The sequence below is a fragment of the Phaenicophaeus curvirostris genome, chromosome 33, assembly GCF_032191515.1.
Source record: "Phaenicophaeus curvirostris isolate KB17595 chromosome 33, BPBGC_Pcur_1.0, whole genome shotgun sequence".
Classification (NCBI taxonomy): Eukaryota; Metazoa; Chordata; class Aves; order Cuculiformes; family Cuculidae; genus Phaenicophaeus; species Phaenicophaeus curvirostris.
Genome location: NC_091424.1, coordinates 1,947,293 through 1,966,119, shown reverse-complemented (window position 1 = coordinate 1,966,119; position 18,827 = coordinate 1,947,293). Strand labels below are relative to the sequence as shown.

Here is an 18,827-nt window from a genome sequence, read left to right as displayed (position 1 = left end):
AAGCGGCGGGAAGAGGCGGGAAGCGGCGCGGCTGAGGCGGCGAAGGGGCCCGGGGAGGGGGGGGAGGAAAAAGGGTTAAAAATAAGGGAAAAAGGGAGGAAAAAGAGGGAAAAAGGGAGGAAAAAGGGGGGGGAGAGGGAGGAGGCGGCCATGTCGGACACGTGGAGCTCCATCCAGGCCCACAAGAAGCAGCTGGACTCGCTGAGGGAGCGGCTGCAGCGCAGGAGGAAGCAGGATCCGCTGGGTGAGGGGGATTGGGGCGGGGGGGGGGGGTTGGGGTCACTTGGGGGTCAATGGGAGGGAGTCTGAGGTCCATGGGGTCACTTGGGGTCAATGGGAGGGGCCTGGGGTCACTTGGGGGCCAATGGGAGGGGCCTGGGGTCACTTGGGGGTCAATGGGAGGAGCCTGGGGTCACTTGGGGGGCGGGGGGAGGGGTCTGGGTCACTTGGGGGGCAGGGGGAGGGGTTTGGGGTCACTTGGGGGTCAATGGGAGGGGCTGGGGGTCACTTGGGGTCAGGGGTAGGGGCCTGGGGTCACTTGGGGTCAATGGGAGGGATCTGGGGTCACTTCAGGTCACTTGGGGGTCAATGGGAGGGCGTCTGGGGTCATTTGGGGGTCAATGGGAGGGGTCTGGGGTCACTTGGGGGTCAATAGGGTCACCTGGGGCAGGGGGAGGGATCTGGGGTCACTTGGGGGTCAGTGGGAGGGGCCTGGGGTCACTTCAGGGTCAATAGGGTCACTTGGGGGTCAGTGGGAGGGGCCTGGGGTCACTTCAGGGTCAATAGGGTCACTTGGGGGTCAATGGGAGGGATCTGGGGTCACTTGTGTGGCAGGGGGAGGGGTCTGGGGGTCACTTGGGGGTCAATAGGGTCACCTAGGGGTCAATAGGGTCATATGGGGGGCAGGGGGAGGGGGTCAGAGGTCCATGGGGTCACCTGGGGGGTCAATGGGAGGGGTCTGGGGTCACTTGGGGGTCAATGGGAGGGGCCTGGGGTCACTTGGGGGTCAATATGGTCACTTGGGGGGCAGGGGGAGGGGTCTGGGGGTCACTTGGGGGTCACCTGGGGGCAGGGGGAGGGGTCTTGGGTCACTTAGGGGTCAATGGGAGGGGTCAATGGTGTCACTTAGGGGTCACTTGGGGGTCACTTCGAGGTCATTTGGGGGTCACTGAACCCCATCTGTCCATCTGTCGTCCCCCCCCCAGACCCCCGTCTGTCCGATCCCGCCCCCCCGGCCCCGCCCCCCGCCCCCTCCAGCCCCTCCCCCTCGCCCTCCTCCCCCCCCTCCTCCTCCTTGGGGGCCTCGGGGGCCTCCTCCTCGGCCTCCTCGGCCTCCTCGGACCTGGCCACCGACCCCGCCCTGGAGAGGTGCCTCCTCCTCCACCTGGCCGACCTCGCCCTCGCCCTCCCCACCGACGCCGGCGCCATCTGCGCAGCCATCTCCTCCGTAAGAGACGCCGCACAACACACCGGCCTCCGTTTTGGGCCTCAAAACCTCCATTTTAGGCTCCATAATGTCCATTTTAGGCCCCAAAACCTCTATTTTAGGTCTCAAAACCTTCATTTTAGACCTCAAAACGTCCATTTTAGGCCTCAAAACATCCATTTAGGCCTCAAATTCTCCATTTTAGGCCCCAAATTCTCCATTTTAGGCCTCAAAGCGTCCATTTTAGGCCCCAAAATCTTCATTTTAGGTCCCAAAATCTCCATTTTAGGTCCCAAAATCTCCATTTTAGGCTCCAAAACCTCCATTTTAAGCCCCAAACCTCCATTTTAGCCCCCGAACCCTCCATTTTAAGCCCCAAAATCTCCATTTTAGCCCTCAAAACCTCCATTTTAGGCCCCAAAACCTCCATTTTAGGCCCCGAAACCTCCACTTTAGGCCCCAAAGCCTCCATTTTAGCTCCTGAACCTCCATTTTAGGCCCCGAAACCTCCATTTTAAGCCCCAAAGTGTCCATTTTAAGCCTCCAAACCTCCATTTTACCCCCCAAACCTCCATTTTAGACCTCAGAGTCTCCATTTTACCCCCCAAAATCTCCATTTTAAGCCCCAAACTCTCCATTTTAGACCCCAAAACCTCCATTTTAGACCTCAAAGTCTCCATTTTACCCCCCAAAACCTCCATTTTACCCCCCGAATCCTCTATTTTAGCCCCCAAAACCTCCATTTTACCCCCCAAATTTCCATTTTAGACCTCAGAGTCTCCATTTTAAGCCCCAAAATCTCCATTTTAAGCCCCAAAATCTCCATTTTAAGCCCCAAAATCTCCATTTTACCCCCCAAACCTCCATTTTAAGCTCCAAATCCTCCATTTTACCCCCCGAACCTCCATTTTAGCCCCCAAACCTGCATTTTACCCCCGGAATGCTCCATTTTAGGTCCCCAAACCTCCATTTTAGGTCCCAAACCCTGCATTTTAAGCCCCAAAACCTCCATTTTAGGCCTCAAAACCTCCATTTTACCCCCCAAACTTCTATTTTAAGCCCCAAACCTCCATTTTACCCCCCAAACCTCCATTTTAGACCTCAAAGTCTCCATTTTAAGCCCTAAACCTCCATTTTACCCCCCGAATCCTCCATTTTACCCCCCAAAACCTCCATTTTAGACCTCAGAGTCTCCATTTTACCCCCCAAAATCTCCATTTTAAGCCCCAAAACCTCCATTTTACCCCCCAAACCTCCATTTTAAGCTCCAAATCCTCCATTTTACCCCCCAAACCTCCATTTTAGGCCCCAAAACCTCCATTTTAAGCCCCAAAGTGTCCATTTTAAGCCTCAAAACCTCCATTTTACCCCCCAAACCTCCATTTTAGATCTCAGAGTCTCCATTTTACCCCCCAAAATCTCCATTTTAAGCCCCAAACCCTCCATTTTACCCCCCAAAATCTCTATTTTACCCCCCAAACCTCCATTTTACCCCCCGAATCCTCCATTTTAGGTCCCCAAACCTCCATTTTAGGTCCCAAACCCTGCATTTTAAGCCCCAAAACCTCCATTTTAGGCCTCAAAACCTCCATTTTACCCCCCAAACTTCTATTTTAAGCCCCAAACCTCCATTTTACCCCCCAAACCTCCATTTTAGACCTCAAAGTCTCCATTTTAAGCCTCAAAATCTCCATTTTACCCCCCAAAATCTCCATTTTAAGCCCCAAACCCTCCATTTTAGACCCCAAACCCTCCATTTTAAGCCTCAAACCTCCATTTTACCCCCCAAAACCTCCATTTTACCCCCCGAATCCTCCATTTTAAGCCCCAAAATCTCCATTTTACCCCCCAAACCTCCATTTTAGCCCCCAAATCCTCCATTTTAAGCTCCAAATCCTCCATTTTACCTCCCGAACCTCTATTTTAGACCCCAAATCCTCCATTTTACCTCCCAAACCTCCATTTTAGACCCCAAATCCTCCATTTTACCCCCAGAATCCTCCATTTTAAGCCCCAAAACCTCCATTTTAGGCCTCAAATCCTCCATTTTAGACCCCAAAACTTCCATTTTAAGCCCCAAAACCTCCATTTTACCCCCCAAACCCTCCATTTTACCCCCCAAACCTCCATTTTAGACCTCAAAGTCTCCATTTTAAGCCTCAAAATCTCCATTTTACCCCCCAAACCCTCCATTTTAGCTCCCAAACCTCCATTTTAAGCTCCAAATCCTCCATTTTACCCCCCAAACCTCCATTTTAGACCTCAAAGTCTCCATTTTAAGCCTCAAAATCTCCATTTTACCCCCCGAATCCTCCATTTTAGGCCCCAAAACCTCCATTTTACCCCCCAAAACCTCCATTTTACCCCCCAAATCCTCCATTTTACCCCCCAAACCTCCATTTTAGACCTCAAAGTCTCCATTTTAAGCCTCAAAATCTCCATTTTACCCCCCGAATCCTCCATTTTACCCCCCAAAATCTCCATTTTACCCCCCAAACCCTCCATTTTAAGCCCCAAACCTCCATTTTAAGCCCCAAAATTTTAATTTTTCCCCCCCAAACCTCCATTTTAGCTCCCTGAAGCCTCCCTCTTGCCCCCTTCCCCCCCCCCAGGCGGCCTTCCCGGTGACCCGGCGGGCGGTGGAGAGCCTCCTGCAGAAATTCGCCGCCCAGGAGCTCATCGAGGTGAAGCGCGGCCTCCTCCAAGACGCCCCCGGGCAACCCACCGTGGTCACCTACGCCGACCACTCCAAGCTGTCGGCCATGACGGGCGCCGGGACGGAAAGTTCCGGCCTCCAAGATGGCGGCCGGAAGCGGCGAGCGGAACAAGATGGCGGCGGGGCGGCTCACGGCGGCGGCGGCGGCGGCGCCGGAGGGAGCGGGGAAGGCGGGAAGGAGGCGGCGGCCATGACGGCGGCTAAGAAGTCCAAGAAACAAGCCTCCGATCTGGACCTGGAGATCGAGAGCTTGCTGAGTCAGCAGTCCACCAAGGAGCAGCAGAGCAAGAAGGTGGGTGGAGAAGGTCCCAGGGGGCCTAAGGACCTTGGTTCCTCCTCGAAAGCTGGAGATCCCTCCAAGAAATGGAGCTCAAGGTGGTGGAAACATCTCAAAACCTTGAGATTTTGGAGATCCCTCCAAGAAATGGAGCTCAAGGTGGTGGAAACATCTCAAAACCTTGAGATTTTGGAGATGCCACCTAGAAATGGAGCTCAAGGTGGTGGAAACATCTCAAAACCTTGAGATCTTGGAGATCCCACCTAGAAATGGAGCTCAAGGTGGTGGAAACATCTCAAGGGGTTGAGATCTTGGAGATCTCACCAAGAAATGGAGCTCAAGGTGGTGGAAACATCTCAAAACCTTGAGATTTTGGAGATGCCTCCAAGAAATGGAGCTCAAGGTGGTGGAAACATCTCAAGGGGTTGAGATCTTGGAGATCTCACCAAGAAATGGAGCTCAAGGTGGTGGAAACATCTCAAAACCTTGAGATTTTGGAGATGCCTCCAAGAAATGGAGCTCAAGGTGGTGGAAACATCTCAAGGGGTTGAGATCTTGGAGATACCTCCAAGAAATGGAGCTCAAGGTGGTGGAAACATCTCAAAACCTTGAGATTTTGGAGATGCCTCCAAGAAATGGAGCTCAGGGTGGTGGAAACATCTCAAGGGGTTGAGATCTTGGAGATCTCACCAAGAAATGGAGCTTAAGGTAGTGGAAACACCTCAAAACCTTGAGATTTTGGAGATGCCTCCAAGAAATGGAGCTCAAGGTGGTGGAAACATCTCAAGGGGTTGAGATCTTGGAGATAATTCCAAGAAATGGAGCTCCAGGTGGTGGAAACATCTCAAAACCTTGAGATCTTGGAGATGCCTCCAAGAAATGGAGCTCAAGGTGGTGGAAACATCTCAAAACCTTGAGATTTTGGAGATGCCTCCAAGAAATGGAGCTCAAGGTGGTGGAAACATCTCAAAACCTTGAGATTTTGGAGATATCTCCAAGAAATGGAGCTCAAGGTGGTGGAAACATCTCAAAACCTTGAGATCTTGGAGATCCCCCCACGGAAAAGGCGGTTTCACCTCCTCAGGAGGTCCCAGAGCTTCGGAATCTCCTCATCCGAGGCCTCCGTGTCCTTCCAGGTGAGCCAGGAGATCCTGGAGCTCCTCAACACCACCACGGCCAAGGAACAATCCATCGTGGAGAAGTTCCGCTCGCGGGGCCGGGCCCAGGTCCAAGAGTTCTGCGACCACGGCACCAAGGAGGAATGCGTCAAGGCCACCGGCGCCGACCGGCCCTGCCGCAAGCTCCATTTCCGGTTTGTGGTGGATCCTCAGCTCCTCGTGACCTCCTCCTGTCTTCTCCTCACCTTCTTCCTCCATTTCTTGATGTTTCTCCTCCATTTCTTGATGTTTCTCCTCCATTTCTTGATGTTTCTCCTCCATTTCTTGATGTTTCTCCTCCATTTCTTGATGTTCCTCCTCCATTTCTTGACCTTCTCCTCCATTTCTTGATGTTCCTCCTCCATTTCTTGATGTTCCTCCTCCATTTCTTGATGTTCCTCCTCCATTTCTTGATGTTTCTCCTCCATTTCTTGATGTTTCTCCTCCATTTCTTGATGTTCCTCCTCCATTTCTTGACCTTCTCCTCCATTTCTTGATGTTCCTCCTCCATTTCTTGATGTTCCTCCTCCATTTCTTGATGTTCCTCCTCCATTTCTTGATGTTTCTCCTCCATTTCTTGATGTTTCTCCTCCATTTCTTGACCTTCTCCTCCATTTCTTGACCTTCTCCTCCATTTCTTGATGTTTCTCCTCCATTTCTTGATGTTCCTCCTCCATTTCTTGACCTTCTCCTCCATTTCTTGATGTTCCTCATCCACTTCTTGTTGTTCCTCCTCCATTTCCTGATGTTCCTCCTCCATTTCTTGATGTTCCTCATCCATTTTTTGATCTTCTTCTCCGTTTTCTTTACATTTTCCTCCATTTCTTGAGGTTTCTCCTCCATTTTTTGACGTTTTTCCTCCATTTCTTGACCTTTTTCTCCGTTTTTTGACCTTTTTTCCTCCATTTTTTGATGTTTCTCCTCCATTTTTTGACCTTTTCCTCCATTTTTTGCCCTTCCTCCTCCATTTTTTGCCCTTTCTCCTCCATTTTTCGACCTTTTTCCTCCATTTTTTGACCTTTTCCTCCATTTCTTGACATTTTTCCTCCATTTCTTCACCTTCCTCCTCCATTTTTTGCCCTTTCTCCTCCATTTTTGCTCTTTCTCCTCCATTTCTTGACGTTCCTCCTCCATTTCTTGACCTTCTCCTTCATTTCTTGATGTTCCTTTTCCATTTATTGATCTTCTCCTCCATTTTTTTACATTTTCCTCCATTTCGTGAGGTTTTTCCTCCATTTTTGTTGTTTTTCCTCCATTTTTTGACGTTTTTCCTCCATTTTTGAACTTTTTCCTCCCTTTTTGACCTTTTTCCTCCATTTTTTGTCATTTTTCCTTAATTTTTGCCATTTTTCCTCAATTTTTGGTCATTTTTCCTCTATTTTTTGATGTTTCTCCTCCATTTTTTGACCTTTCTCCTCCATTTTTTTTACATTTTCCTCCATTTCTTGACGTTTTTCCTCCATTTCTTGACTTTTTTCCTCCATTTCTTGATGTTTTTCCTCCATTTTTTTGACTTTTTCCTCCATTTTTTGACCTTTTTCCTCCATTTTTTGACCTTTTTCCTCCATTTTTTGACCTTTCTTCTCCATTTTTGACCTTTTTCCTCCACTTCTTGGTGTTTTTCCTCCATTTTTGACCTTTTTCCTCCACTTCTTGATGTTTTTCCTCCATTTCTTGACATTTCTCCTCCATTTCTTGACTTTTTTCTTCATTTTCTGACGTTTTCCCTCCATTTTTGTTGTTTTTCCTCCATTTTTTGACGTTTCTCCTCCATTTTTTGACCTTTTCCTCCATTTTTTTGACGTTTTTCCTTCTTTTTTTGGCATTTTCCCTCCATTTTGACCTTCTGTTCCATTTCTTGACATTTTTCCTCCATTTCTTGACTTTTTTCTCCATTTCTTGACATTTTTCCTCCATTTCTTGACGTTTTTCCTCCATTTTTTGACGTTTTCCCTCCATTCTTTGACTTTTCCTTCCATTTTTGACCTTTTTCTCCATTTCTTGATTTTTCTCCTCCATTTCTTGACCTTTCTCTTCCATTTTTGATGTTTCTCCTCCATTTTTGATGTTTCTCCTCCATTTCTTGACCTTCTACTCCATTTCTTGACCTTCTCCTCTATTTCTTGCCTTTTCTCCTCCATTTCTTGACCTTCCTCCTCCATTTCTTGCCCTTCCTCCTCCATTTCTTGACGTTTTTCCTCCATTTCTTGACGTTTTTCCTCCATTTCTTGACTTTTTTCTCCATTTCTTGACGTTTTTCCTCCATTTCTTGACATTTTTCCTCCATTTCTTGACGTTTTTCTCCATTTCTTCACCTTCTTCATCCATTTTTTGCCGTTTTTCCTCCATTTGTTGATCTTCTCCTCCATTTCATGACGTTTCTCCTCCATTTCATGACGTTTCTCCTCCATTTCATGGCGTTTCTCCTCCGTTTTTGATGTTTTTCCTTCAATTTTTGACCTTCCTCATGCATTTTTGACCTTTTTCTCCATTTCTTGACCTTTTTCTTCCATTTCTTGAACTTCTCCTCCATCTTTTGTCTTTTTTCCTCCATCTTTTGACCTCTTTCCTCCATTTCTTGACATTTTTCTCCATTTCTTCACCTTCTTTCTCCATTTCTTGATGTTTTTCCTCCATTTCTTGACGTTTTTCCTCCATTTCTTGACCTTCCTTCTCCATTTCTTGACTTTCTCCTCCATTTCTTGACCTTTTTCCTCCGTTTTTTGTCGTTTCTCCTCCATTTTTTGACCTTTCTCCCTCATTTCTTGACTTCCTCCTCCATTTCTTGACTTTCTCCTCCATTTTTTGACCTTTCTCCTCCATTTTTTGATGTTTTTTCTCCATTTTTTGCCCTTTCTCCTCCATTTTTTGCCCTTCCTCCTCCATTTTTTGCCCTTCCTCCTCCATTTTTCAACCTTTTTCCTCCATTTTTCGACCTTTTTCCTCCATTTTTCGCCCTTTCTCCTCCATTTCTTGACTTTCTCCTCCATTTTTTGCCCTTTCTCCCCCTCCAGGCGCATCATCAACAAGCACACGGACGAGTCGCTGGGCGACTGCTCCTTCCTCAACACCTGCTTCCACATGGACACCTGCAAGTACGTCCACTACGAGATCGACGCCCGCCCCGAGACGCCCCCCGCCCGCAGCCCCGGCCCCCCCCGCCCCCGCGACGGCCTCCCCGCCCCCGAGCGACCCCCCGACCCCGACCGCGGCGCCGACCGCCTCTTCCCGCCGCAGGTGACCCCCCGAGCCCGCCTCGCGGGGCGCGAACCGGGCCGAAAAGCCAAAAAAAATGAAGGTTTAGAGGGAAAATTGGAGATTTCGGGGGAAAAATTAAGGGGTTTGGTGAAATTTGAAGAATTTAATGGAAAATTTTAGGGTTTCAGGGAGATTTGGGGGAAAATTTTAGGGTTTCAGGGAGATTTGGGGGAAATTTTAAGAGTTTGAGGGAAATTTGGGGGAAAATTTTAGGGTTTGAGGGAGATTTGGGGGAAAATTTAAGGGTTTGAGGGAAATTTAGAGAGTTTGAGTGAAAAATTTAAGGGTTTGAAGAGAATTTGGGGGAAAATTTTAGGGTTGGAGGGAGATTTGGGGGAAAATTTTAGGGTTGGAGGGAGATTTGGGGGAAAATTTTAGGGTTTGAGGGAGATTTGGGGGAAAATTTAAGGGTTTGAGGAAAATTTAGAGAGTTTGAGTGAAAAATTTAAGGGTTTGAAGGGAACTTGGGGGAAAATTTTAGGGTTTCAGGGAGATTTGGGGGAAAATTTTAGGGTTGGAGGGAGATTTGGGGGAAAATTTTAGGGTTTCAGGGAGATTTGGGGGAAAATTTTAGGGTTTGAGGGAGATTTGGGGGAAAATTTAAGGGTTTGAGGAAAATTTAGAGAGTTTGAGTGAAAAATTTAAGGGTTTGAAGGGAATTTGGGGGAAAATTTTAGCATTGGAGGGAGATTTGGGGGAAAATTTTAGGGTTTCGGGGAGATTTGGGGGAAAATTTTAGGGTTTGAGGGAAATTTTGGGGAAAATTTTAGGGTTGGAGGGAGATTTGGGGGGAAAATTTAGGGTTTCAGGGAGATTTGGGGGAAAAATTTAGGGTTTGAGGGAGATTTGGGGGAAAATTTAAGGGTTTGAGGAAAATTTAGAGAGTTTGAAAAATTTAAGGGTTTGAAGGGAATTTGGGGGAAAGTTTTAGGGTTGGAGGGAGATTTGGGGGAAAATTTTAGGGTTGGAGGGAGATTTGGGGGAAAATTTTAGGGTTTCAGGGAGATTTGGGGGAAAATTTTAGGGTTTGAGGGAGATTTGGGGGAAAATTTAAGGGTTTGAGGGAGATTTGGGGGAAAATTTTAGGGTTTGAGGGAGATTTGGGGGAAATTTAAGGGTTGGAGGGAAATTTGCAGAATTTGGGGGGAAAATTTTAGGGTTGGAGGGAAATTTGGGGGAAAATTTTAGGGTTGGAGGGAAATTTGGGGGAAAATTGAAGGGTTGGAGAGGAATTTTGAGAGTTTGAGTGAAAAATTGAAGGGTTGGAGGGAAATTTGGAGAAATTGGGGGGAAAATTTAGGGTTTGAGGGAGATTTGGGGGAAAATTTTAGGGTGGGAGGGAAATTTGGGGGGAAAATTTAGAGTTTGAGGGAAATTTGGGCGAAAATTTTAGGGTTGGAGGGAGATTTGGAGAATTTAGGGGAAAATTTAAGCGTTTGAGGGGAATTTAGAGAGTTTGAGTGAAAAATTGAAGGGTTTGAGAGGAATTTGGAGAATTTTGGGGAAAATTTAAGGGTTTCAGATAAATTTTGAGTTTGAGAGAAAAATTTTGAGGTCAATTTTGAGTTTTTTTGGCTCAATTTTGAGTTTTTTGGGTCACTTCTGATTTTTTGGTCAATTTTGAGGTGTTTTGGGTCATTTTTGAGCCTTTTGTGTCCATTTTGAGTTTTTTCAGTCGCCTTTGAGGGTTTTTTGGTCACTTTTGATATTTTTGGGGTCAATTTTGAGGTTTTTTTCATCAATTTTGAGGTTTTTCAGTCGCTTTTGAGGTTTTTGGGACAATTTTGAAGGTTTTTGGGTCAATTTTGATATTTTTGAGTCTATTTTGAGGATTTTGAGTCAATTTTGATATTTTTGGGTCGATTTTGGTGGATCTTGGGTCACTTTTGAGGTTTTTTGGGTCTATTTAGATATTTTTGTGTCAGTTTTGGTTTTTGGGGGTTGATTCTCAGGTTTTTGGTCAATTTTGAGGTTTTTTTGGGTTTATTTTGAGGTTTTTTGCGTCTATTTTGCTATTTTTGGGTCAATTTGGGGCTTTTGGGGGTTGATTCTGAGGTTTTTTGTCAATTTTTAGGGGTTTTGGGTCATTTTTGCATTTTTTGTGCCCGTTTTGAGTTTTTTCAGTTGCCTTTGAGGGATTTTTGGTCACTTTTGACGTTTTTGGGGTCAATTTTGAGTTTTTTTTCATCAATTTTGAGGTTTTGGGGCCATTTTTGAGTTTTTTTGGGTCACTTTTGATATTTTTGAGTCCATTTTGAGTGGTTTTGGGTCAATTTTGAGGTTTTTTTGGGTTTATTTTGAGGTTTTTTGGGTCTATTTTGCTATTTTTGGGTCAATTTTGGGGTTTTTTGGTTGATTCTGAGGTTTTTTGGTCAATTTTGAGTTTTTGGGGGGTCTATTTTGAGTTTTTTGCGTCTATTTTGGTTTTTTGGGTTGATTCTGAGGTTTTGGGGTCAATTTTGAGTTTTTTTGGCTCAATTTTGAGTTTTTTGGGTCACTTTTGTTTGGTTTTGGCCAATTTTGAGGTGTTTGGGGTCATTTTTGAGCCTTTTGTGTCCATTTTGAGTTTTTTTCAGTCGCCTTTGAGGGTTTTATTGTCACTTTTGACATTTTTAGAGTCAATTTTGAGGGTTTTTTCATCAATTTTGAGGTTTTGGGGCCGTTTTGGAGGGTTTTGGGGCTGTTTTTAAGGGTTTTGAGGCCGTTTTTGATGGTTTTGGGGCCATTTTTAAGGGTTTTGGGGCTGTTTTTAAGGGTTTTGGGGCCGTTTTTGAGGGGTTTGAGGCTGTTTTTAAGGGTTTTGAGGCCGTTTTTGATGGTTTTGGGGCTGTTTTTAAGGGTTTTGAGGCCGTTTTTGATGGTTTTGGGGCCGTTTTTAAGGGTTTTGAGGCCGTTTTTGATGGTTTTGGGGCCGTTTTTAAGGGTTTTGGGGCCGTTTTTAAGGGTTTTGAGGGCGTTTTTAAGGGTTTTGAGGGCGTTTTTAAGGGTTTTGGGGTCGTTTCAGAGGGTTTTTGAGTCACTTTTTCTGTTTTCGGGGTCGCCGACAGTGGATCTGCTGCGACATCCGCTACCTGGACGTGAGCATCCTGGGGAAGTTCGCGGTGGTGATGGCCGATCCGCCCTGGGACATCCACATGGAGCTGCCCTACGGGACCCTCACCGACGACGAGATGCGGCGCCTCAACATCCCCGTCCTGCAGGACGAGGGCTTCCTCTTCCTCTGGGTCACCGGCAGGTGACAAACAGGTCCCCCAAGACCCCAAAATCCACCCCAAAACCCCAAAATTCCACCTTTCAGCCCCAAAAATCCAGCCCGGAACCTCCAAATTCCACTTTTCAGCCTCAAAAATCCACCCTTGAATCCTCAAATCCACCCCAAAACCCCAAAATTGCACTTTTCAGCCTCAAAAATCCACCCCTAAACCCCAGAATTCCACACCTGAACCCCAAAACCTCAAAATTTCACCTTTCAGCCCCAAAATTTCACCTTTCAGCCCCAAAATCTCCCTCTTCAACCCCCAAATCCATCCCTAAAACCCCAAATTCCACTTTTCAGCCCCAAAATCCACCCCAAAACCCCAAAATTCCACCTTTCAGCCCCAAAAATCCACCCCAAAACCCCAAAATTCCACCTTTCAGCCCCAAAAATCCAGCCCGGAACCCCAAAATTCCACTTTTCAGCCCCCAAAATCCACCTTGAACCCCGAAATTCCAGTTTTCAGCCCCAAAATCCCCCCTTAAACCCCAAAATTCCACTTTTCAGCCTCAAAAATCCACCTTGAACCCCAAAATTCCACTTTTCAGCCCCCAAATCCACCCCTAAACCCCAAAATTCCCCTTTTCAGCCCCAAAAATCCCCTTTGAACCCCAAAATCTCGCTTTTTAACCCCGAACCTCCCCTTTTCTGCAGGGCCATGGAGCTGGGACGCGAGTGTCTTAACCTCTGGGGGTGAGTTTTGGGGCGATTCCCCCAAAAAAGCCTTTTTTTCCCTAAAAAAAGTCTCTTTTTCCCCTCCAAATCCTCCATTTTCCCCTCTAAATCCTCCATTTCCCCCTCTAAATCCTCCATTTCCCCCTCCAAATCCTCCATTTTCCCCTCCAAATCCTCCATTTTCCCCTCCAAATCCTCCATTTTACCTCTAAATCCTCCATTTTCCCTCTAAATCCTCCATTTCCCCCTCTAAATCCTCCATTTCCCCCTCTAAATCCTCCATTTCCCCCTCCAAATCCTCCATTTTCCCCTCCAAATCCTCCATTTTCCCTCCAAATCCTCCATTTTACCTCTAAATCCTCCATTTTCCCTCTAAATCCTCCATTTCCCCCTCTAAATCCTCCATTTCCCCCTCTAAATCCTCCATTTCCCCCTCTAAATCCTCCATTTCCCCCTCTAAATCCTCCATTTCCCCCTCTAAATCCTCCATTTTCCCCTCTAAATCCTCCATTTTCCCCTCCAAATCCTCCATTTTCCCCTCCAAATCCTCCATTTCCCCCTCCAAATCCTCCATTTTCCCCTCCAAATCCTCCATTTTCCCCTCCAAATCCTCCATTTTCCCTCTAAATCCTCCATTTCCCCCTCTAAATCCTCCATTTTCCCTCCAAATCCTCCATTTCCCCCTCCAAATCCTCCATTTCCCCCTCAAAATCCTCCATTTCCCCCTCAAAATCCTCCATTTTCCCTCAAAATCCTCCATTTTCCCTCAAAATCCTCCATTTTCCCCCCCAAAACCTCCATTTTCCCCTCTAAATCCTCCATTTTCCCCTCCAAATCCTCCATTTCCCCCTCCAAATCCTCCATTTTCCCCTCCAAATCCTCCATTTTCCCCTCCAAATCCTCCATTTCCCCCTCCAAATCCTCCATTTTCCCCTCCAAATCCTCCATTTCCCCCTCCAAATCCTCCATTTTCTCTCCAAATCCTCCATTTTCCCCTCCAAATCCTCCATTTTCCCTCTAAATCCTCCATTTTCCCCTCCAAAACCTCCATTTTCCCCCCCTAAATCACCGTTTTTCGCTCCAAAATCCTCATTTTTCCCCCCCAAACTCCCCAAAATCCTCTTTTTTCACCCCAAACCCTCAGGTACGAGCGGGTGGACGAGATCATTTGGGTCAAAACCAACCAGCTCCAGCGAATCATCCGCACCGGCCGCACCGGCCACTGGCTCAACCACGGCAAAGAGCACTGTCTGGTACGAGGGGGACCCCAAAATCCTCGGGTTTCACCCCAAAACCCCGCCCTGCGCCCCCAAATTCCTTTTTTCCCCAAAAAAAACACTCCCAGGACCCCAAAATTCCTTCTTTTCGCCCCAAAATTCCACAGGGAGACCCTCCCGGTGTCCATTTTGGGGTCGAAGGGACCATCTGGGGGGCTCGAGGAACCAAATTTTGGGTCCAAAGTCCAAAATTTGAGGTTCAAACGCCAAAATTTGAAGCTCAAACACCAAAATTTGAGGTTCAAATGCCAAAATTTGAGGTTCAAACACCAAAATTTGAGGTTCAAACGCCAAAATTTGAGGTTCAAATGCCAAAATTTGAGGTTCAAACGCCAAAATTTGAGGTTCAAATGCAAAATTTTAAGTTCAAACGCCAAAATTTGAAGCTCAAACACCAAAATTTGAGGTTCAAATGTACAAATTTGAGGTTCAAACGCCAAAATTTGAGGTTCAAATGCTAAAATTTTAGGTTCAAACGTCAAAATTTGAGGTTCAAACGCCAAAATTTGAGGTTCAGACGCCAAAATTTGAGGTTCAAATGCCAAAATTTGAGGTTCAAAATGCAAAATTTTGGGTCAAAGGAACCGATTTTGGGCTCTAGGTGCCAATTTTTGAGGCTCAAATACCAATTTTGGGGTCCAGGAGCCAAATTTTGGGTCAAAGGACCCAATTTTGGGCTCTCGGTGCCAATTTTGAGGTTCAAATCTCATAATTTGAGGCCCAGGAGCCAAATTCTGTGTCAAAATTGACATTTTTGGGGTCCAGAATTCAAATTTTGGCCTCCAGACCCCAATTTTGGTGCCCAGGTGCCAAATTTTGAGGCTCAAATGCCAATTTTGGGGTCCAGTAGCCAAATTTTGAGTCAAAGTTGACATTTTTGGGCTCTAGGTGCCAATTTTTGAGGTTCAAATGTCAATTTTGGGGTCCAGGAGCCAAATTTTGGGTCAAAGGGACCAATTTTGGGCTCTCGGTGCCAAATTTTGAAGCTCAAATGCCAATTTTGGGGTCCAGGAGCCAAATTTTGAGTCAAAGTTGACATTTTTGGGCTCTAGGTGCCAATTTTTGAGGCTCAAATGCCAATTTTGGGGTCCAGAAGCCAAATTTTGGGTCAAAGGACCCAATTTTGGGCTCTAGGTGCCAATTTTGAGGTTGAAATCTCATAATTTGAGGTCCAGGAGCCAAATTCTGTGTCAAAATTGACATTTTTGGGGTCCAGAATTCAAATTTTGGCCTCCGGACCCCAATTTTGGTGCCCAGGTGCCAAATTTCGAGGCTCAAATGTCAATTTTGGGGTCCAGTAGCCAAATTTTGAGTCAAAGTTGACATTTTTGGGCTCTAGGTGCCAATTTTTGAGGTTCAAATGCCAATTTTGGGGTCCAGGAGCCAAATTTTGAGTCAAAGTTGACATTTTTGGGCTCTAGGTGCCAATTTTTGAGGTTCAAATGCCAATTTTGGGGTCCTGGAGCCAAATTTTGGGTCAAAGAACCCAATTTTGGGCTCTAGTTGCCAATTTTTGAGGTTCAAATGCCAATTTTGGGGTCCAGGAGCCAAATTTTGAGTCAAAGTTGACATTTTTGGGCTCTAGGTGCCAATTTTTGAGGCTCAAATGCCAATTTTGGGGTCCAGGAGCCAAATTTTGGGTCAAAGGAACCAATTTTAGGCTCTAGGTGCCAATTTTGAGGTTGAAATCTCATAATTTGAGGCCCAGGAACCAAATTTTGCGTCCAAATTGCCATTTTTGGGCCCCAGGATTCAAATTTTGGGGTCGCGGCGCCCCGTTTTGCTCCAGGAGCCGACGTTGACCTCCCGCTTTTGGTGGCCACCTCCAAATTTTGGTGGCCACCTCCAACTATTCCTCTTTTTTCCCCTCCAGGTGGGCGTCAAGGGCAACCCCCAAGGCTTCAACCGCGGCCTGGACTGCGACGTCATCGTGGCCGAGGTCCCCGTCTTCCTCCTCCTCCTTCCAACCCCCCGAAAAACCCGGTGGGGGACCCCAAAACCCACGGCCCCCTCCCCGAATTCCTTCCAGGTGCGATCCACCAGCCACAAACCCGACGAGATCTACGGGATGATCGAGCGCCTCTCGCCCGGCACCCGCAAAATCGAGCTCTTCGGGAGGCCCCACAACGTCCAGCCCAACTGGTAACCTCCCCAGCCTCCATCTTGGGGGGCTTCGCCCTCCGTTTTGGGGTCTCCTCCTCATTTTTGGGCTCTTTTCCTTCATTTTTAGGGTCTTTTCCCTCATGTTTGAGGCCTTTTCCTCATTTTAAGGGTTATTTCCCTCATGTTTGGGGTCGTTTCCCTCATTTTTAGGGTCTTTTCCCTCATGTTTGGGGTAATTTCCCTCATTTTTGGGGTTTCCTCCTCATTTTTAGGGTCATTTTCCTCATTTTTAGGGTCTTTCCCCACATGTTTGGGGTCATTTCCCTCATTTTTGGGGTTTCCTCCTCATTTGTGGGGTCATTTCTTTCATTTTTAGGGTCTTTTCCCTCATTTTTAGGGTCATTTCCCTCATTTTTAGGGTCTTCTCCCTCATTTCTGGGGTTTCCTCCTCATTTTTGGGATTCTTTCCCTCATTTTTAGGGTCCTTTCCCTCATTTTTAGGGTCTTTTCCTTCATTTTTGGGGTCATTTCCCTCATTTTTGGGGTTTCCTCCTCATTTTTAGGGTCATTTCCCTCATTTTTGGGGTTTCCTCCTCATTTTTAGGGTCATTTCCCTCATTTTTGGGGCCTTTCCCTCATTTTAAGGGTCATTTCCCTCATTTTTAGGGCCTTTTCCCTCATTTTTAGGGTCTTTTCCCTCATTTTTGGGGTTTCCTCCTCATTTTTGGGATTCTTTCCCTCATTTTTAGGGTCCTTTCCCCCAATTTTAGGGTCTTTTCCCTCATTTTTGGGGTCTTTTCCCCCATTTTTGGGGTTTCCTCCTCATATTTGGGGTCATTTCCCTCATTTTTGGGGTTTCCTCCTTATTTTTAGGGTCATTTCCTTCATTTTTAGGGTTTTTTCCCTCATTTTTCGGGCCTTTCCCTCATTTTTAGGGTCATTTCCCTCATTTTTAGAGTCTTTTCCCTCATGTTTGGGATCATTTCCCTCATTTTTGGGGTCTTTTCCTTCATTTTTAGGGTCTTCTCCCTCATTTTTAGAGTCTTTCCGTTCATTTTTAGGGTCTTTTCCTTCAGTTTTCAGGTCCTTTCCCTCATTTTTGTGGCCTTTTCCTCATTTTAAGGGTCATTTCCCTCATGTTTGGGATCATTTCCCTCATTTTTGGGGTTTCCTCCTCATTTTTAGGGTCATTTTCCTCATTTTTAGAGTCTTTTCCCTCATTTTTAGGGTCTTTTCCTTCAGTTTTCGGGTCTTTTCCCTCATTTTTAGGGTCTTTTCCTTCAGTTTTCGGGTCTTTTCCCTCATTTTTAGAGTCTTTTCCCTCATGTTTGGGGTCTTTTCCCTCATTTTGGGTGTTTCCTCCTCATTTTTAGGGTCTTCTCCCTCATTTTTAGGGTCATTTTCCTCATTTTTAGGGTCATTTTCCTCATTTTTGGGGCATTTCCCTCATTTTAAGGGTCATTTCCCTCATTTTTGGGGTTTCCTCCTCATTTTTAGGGTCATTTCCCTCATTTTTAGGGTCTTCTCCCTTATTTTTGGGGTTTCCTCCTCATTTTGGGGATTCTTTCCCTCATTTTTAGGGTCCTTTCCCTCATTTTTAGGGTCTTTTCCTTCATTTTTGGGGTCATTTCCCTCATTTTTGGGGTTTCCTCCTCATTTTTAGGGTCATTTCCCTCATTTTTGGGGCCTTTCCCTCATTTTTAGGGTCTTTTCCCTCATGTTTGGTGTCTTTTCCCTTATTTTTGGGGCCTTTCCCTCATTTTTAGGGTCTTTTCCCTCATTTTTGGGGTTTCCTCCTCATTTTTGGGGTCATTTCCCTCATTTTTAATCTTTTCCCTCATGTTTGGGATCATTTCCCTCATTTTTCGGGCCTTTCCCTCATTTTTAGCGTCATTTCCCTAATTTTTGGGTCTTTTCCCTCATTTTTAGGGTCATTTCCCTCATTTTTGGGGCCTTTCCCTCACTTTTCGGGTCTTTTCCCTCATTTTTAGCGTCATTTCCCTCATTTTTGGGGTCTTCTCCTCGTTTTGGGGGTCCTTCCCCTCATTTTTGGGGTGTCCCCCCCCTCATTTCTGGGTCTTTCTCCTAGGATCACGTTAGGGAACCAACTGGACGGGATCCACCTCCTCGACCCCGACGTGGTGGCTCAATTCAAGCAACATTATCCCGACGGCATCATCTCCAAACCCAAGAACATGTAGATTTTCGGGGTGAAAAAAGGAGATTTTGGGGTTCGGGGAAGGAATTTTGAGGTTTCGAGGTGGAATTTGGGGGTTTCGAGGTGGAATTTTGAGGTTTCGAGGTGGAATTTCGAACTTCAAGGAAGAAGTAAAGGTTGGAAAGAACCAGAACGTCTAAATTTGAGCTGAAATTAATTGAAGAGCCCAAAAAATGAGGGATTTGGGGTGTTTTGGGGCGAAAAGAAGGGATTTTGGGGTCCAACATCCAATTTTTGGGGTCAAAGTGCCAATTTGGGGGGATTCAAGGGGGATTTTTGGGGTCCAGGTCCCAATTTTAGGGATTTTTGGGGCCCAGGAACCAATTTTTGAGGTAGAAACACCAAATTTTGGGGTCCCGACTCCAAATTTTGGGGTCCTGACTCCAAATTTTGGGGTTGGAGGAAGAATTTTGGGGTGAAAGGACCAATTTTGGGGTCCAGGTCCCAATTTTTGAGGTACAAAC

General features: G+C 46.2%; 2 protein-coding genes across 2 annotated transcripts; one reads left to right on the top strand and one right to left on the bottom strand.

Annotated features, from left to right (window-relative positions):
- Positions 1-17: 17 nt before the first annotated feature.
- On the top strand, positions 18-18,496 carry METTL3 (methyltransferase 3, N6-adenosine-methyltransferase complex catalytic subunit). The gene is made up of 11 exons (XM_069879145.1): positions 18-244; positions 1,206-1,447; positions 4,039-4,434; positions 5,556-5,731; positions 8,591-8,813; positions 11,882-12,069; positions 12,745-12,783; positions 13,910-14,018; positions 15,916-15,981; positions 16,072-16,184; positions 18,235-18,496. The coding sequence occupies exons 1-11, from the start codon at positions 151-153 to the stop codon at positions 18,344-18,346; spliced, it is 1,758 nt and encodes a 585-aa protein (XP_069735246.1). The 5' UTR covers positions 18-150; the 3' UTR covers positions 18,347-18,496.
- On the bottom strand, positions 6,259-8,057 carry LOC138732537 (golgin subfamily A member 6-like protein 24). The gene has a single exon (XM_069879152.1). It carries the CDS (start codon positions 7,985-7,987, stop codon positions 6,941-6,943), a length of 1,047 nt encoding a protein of 348 aa, XP_069735253.1. The 5' UTR covers positions 7,988-8,057; the 3' UTR covers positions 6,259-6,940.
- Positions 18,497-18,827: the final 331 nt, after the last annotated feature.

Excerpts from the sequence above, each read along its gene's own strand:
- METTL3 (XM_069879145.1), top strand. The coding sequence starts at position 151 with ATGTCGGACACGTGGAGCTCCATCCAGGCCCACAAGAAGCAGCTGGAC. Across the intron at positions 14,019-15,915 it reads ACGGCAAAGAGCACTGTCTG|GTGGGCGTCAAGGGCAACCC; the intron begins GTACGAGGGGGA and ends TTTCCCCTCCAG. Across the intron at positions 16,185-18,234 it reads CACAACGTCCAGCCCAACTG|GATCACGTTAGGGAACCAAC; the intron begins GTAACCTCCCCA and ends TCTTTCTCCTAG.
- LOC138732537 (XM_069879152.1), bottom strand. The coding sequence starts at position 7,987 with ATGGAGGAGAAACGTCATGAAATGGAGGAGAAACGTCATGAAATGGAG.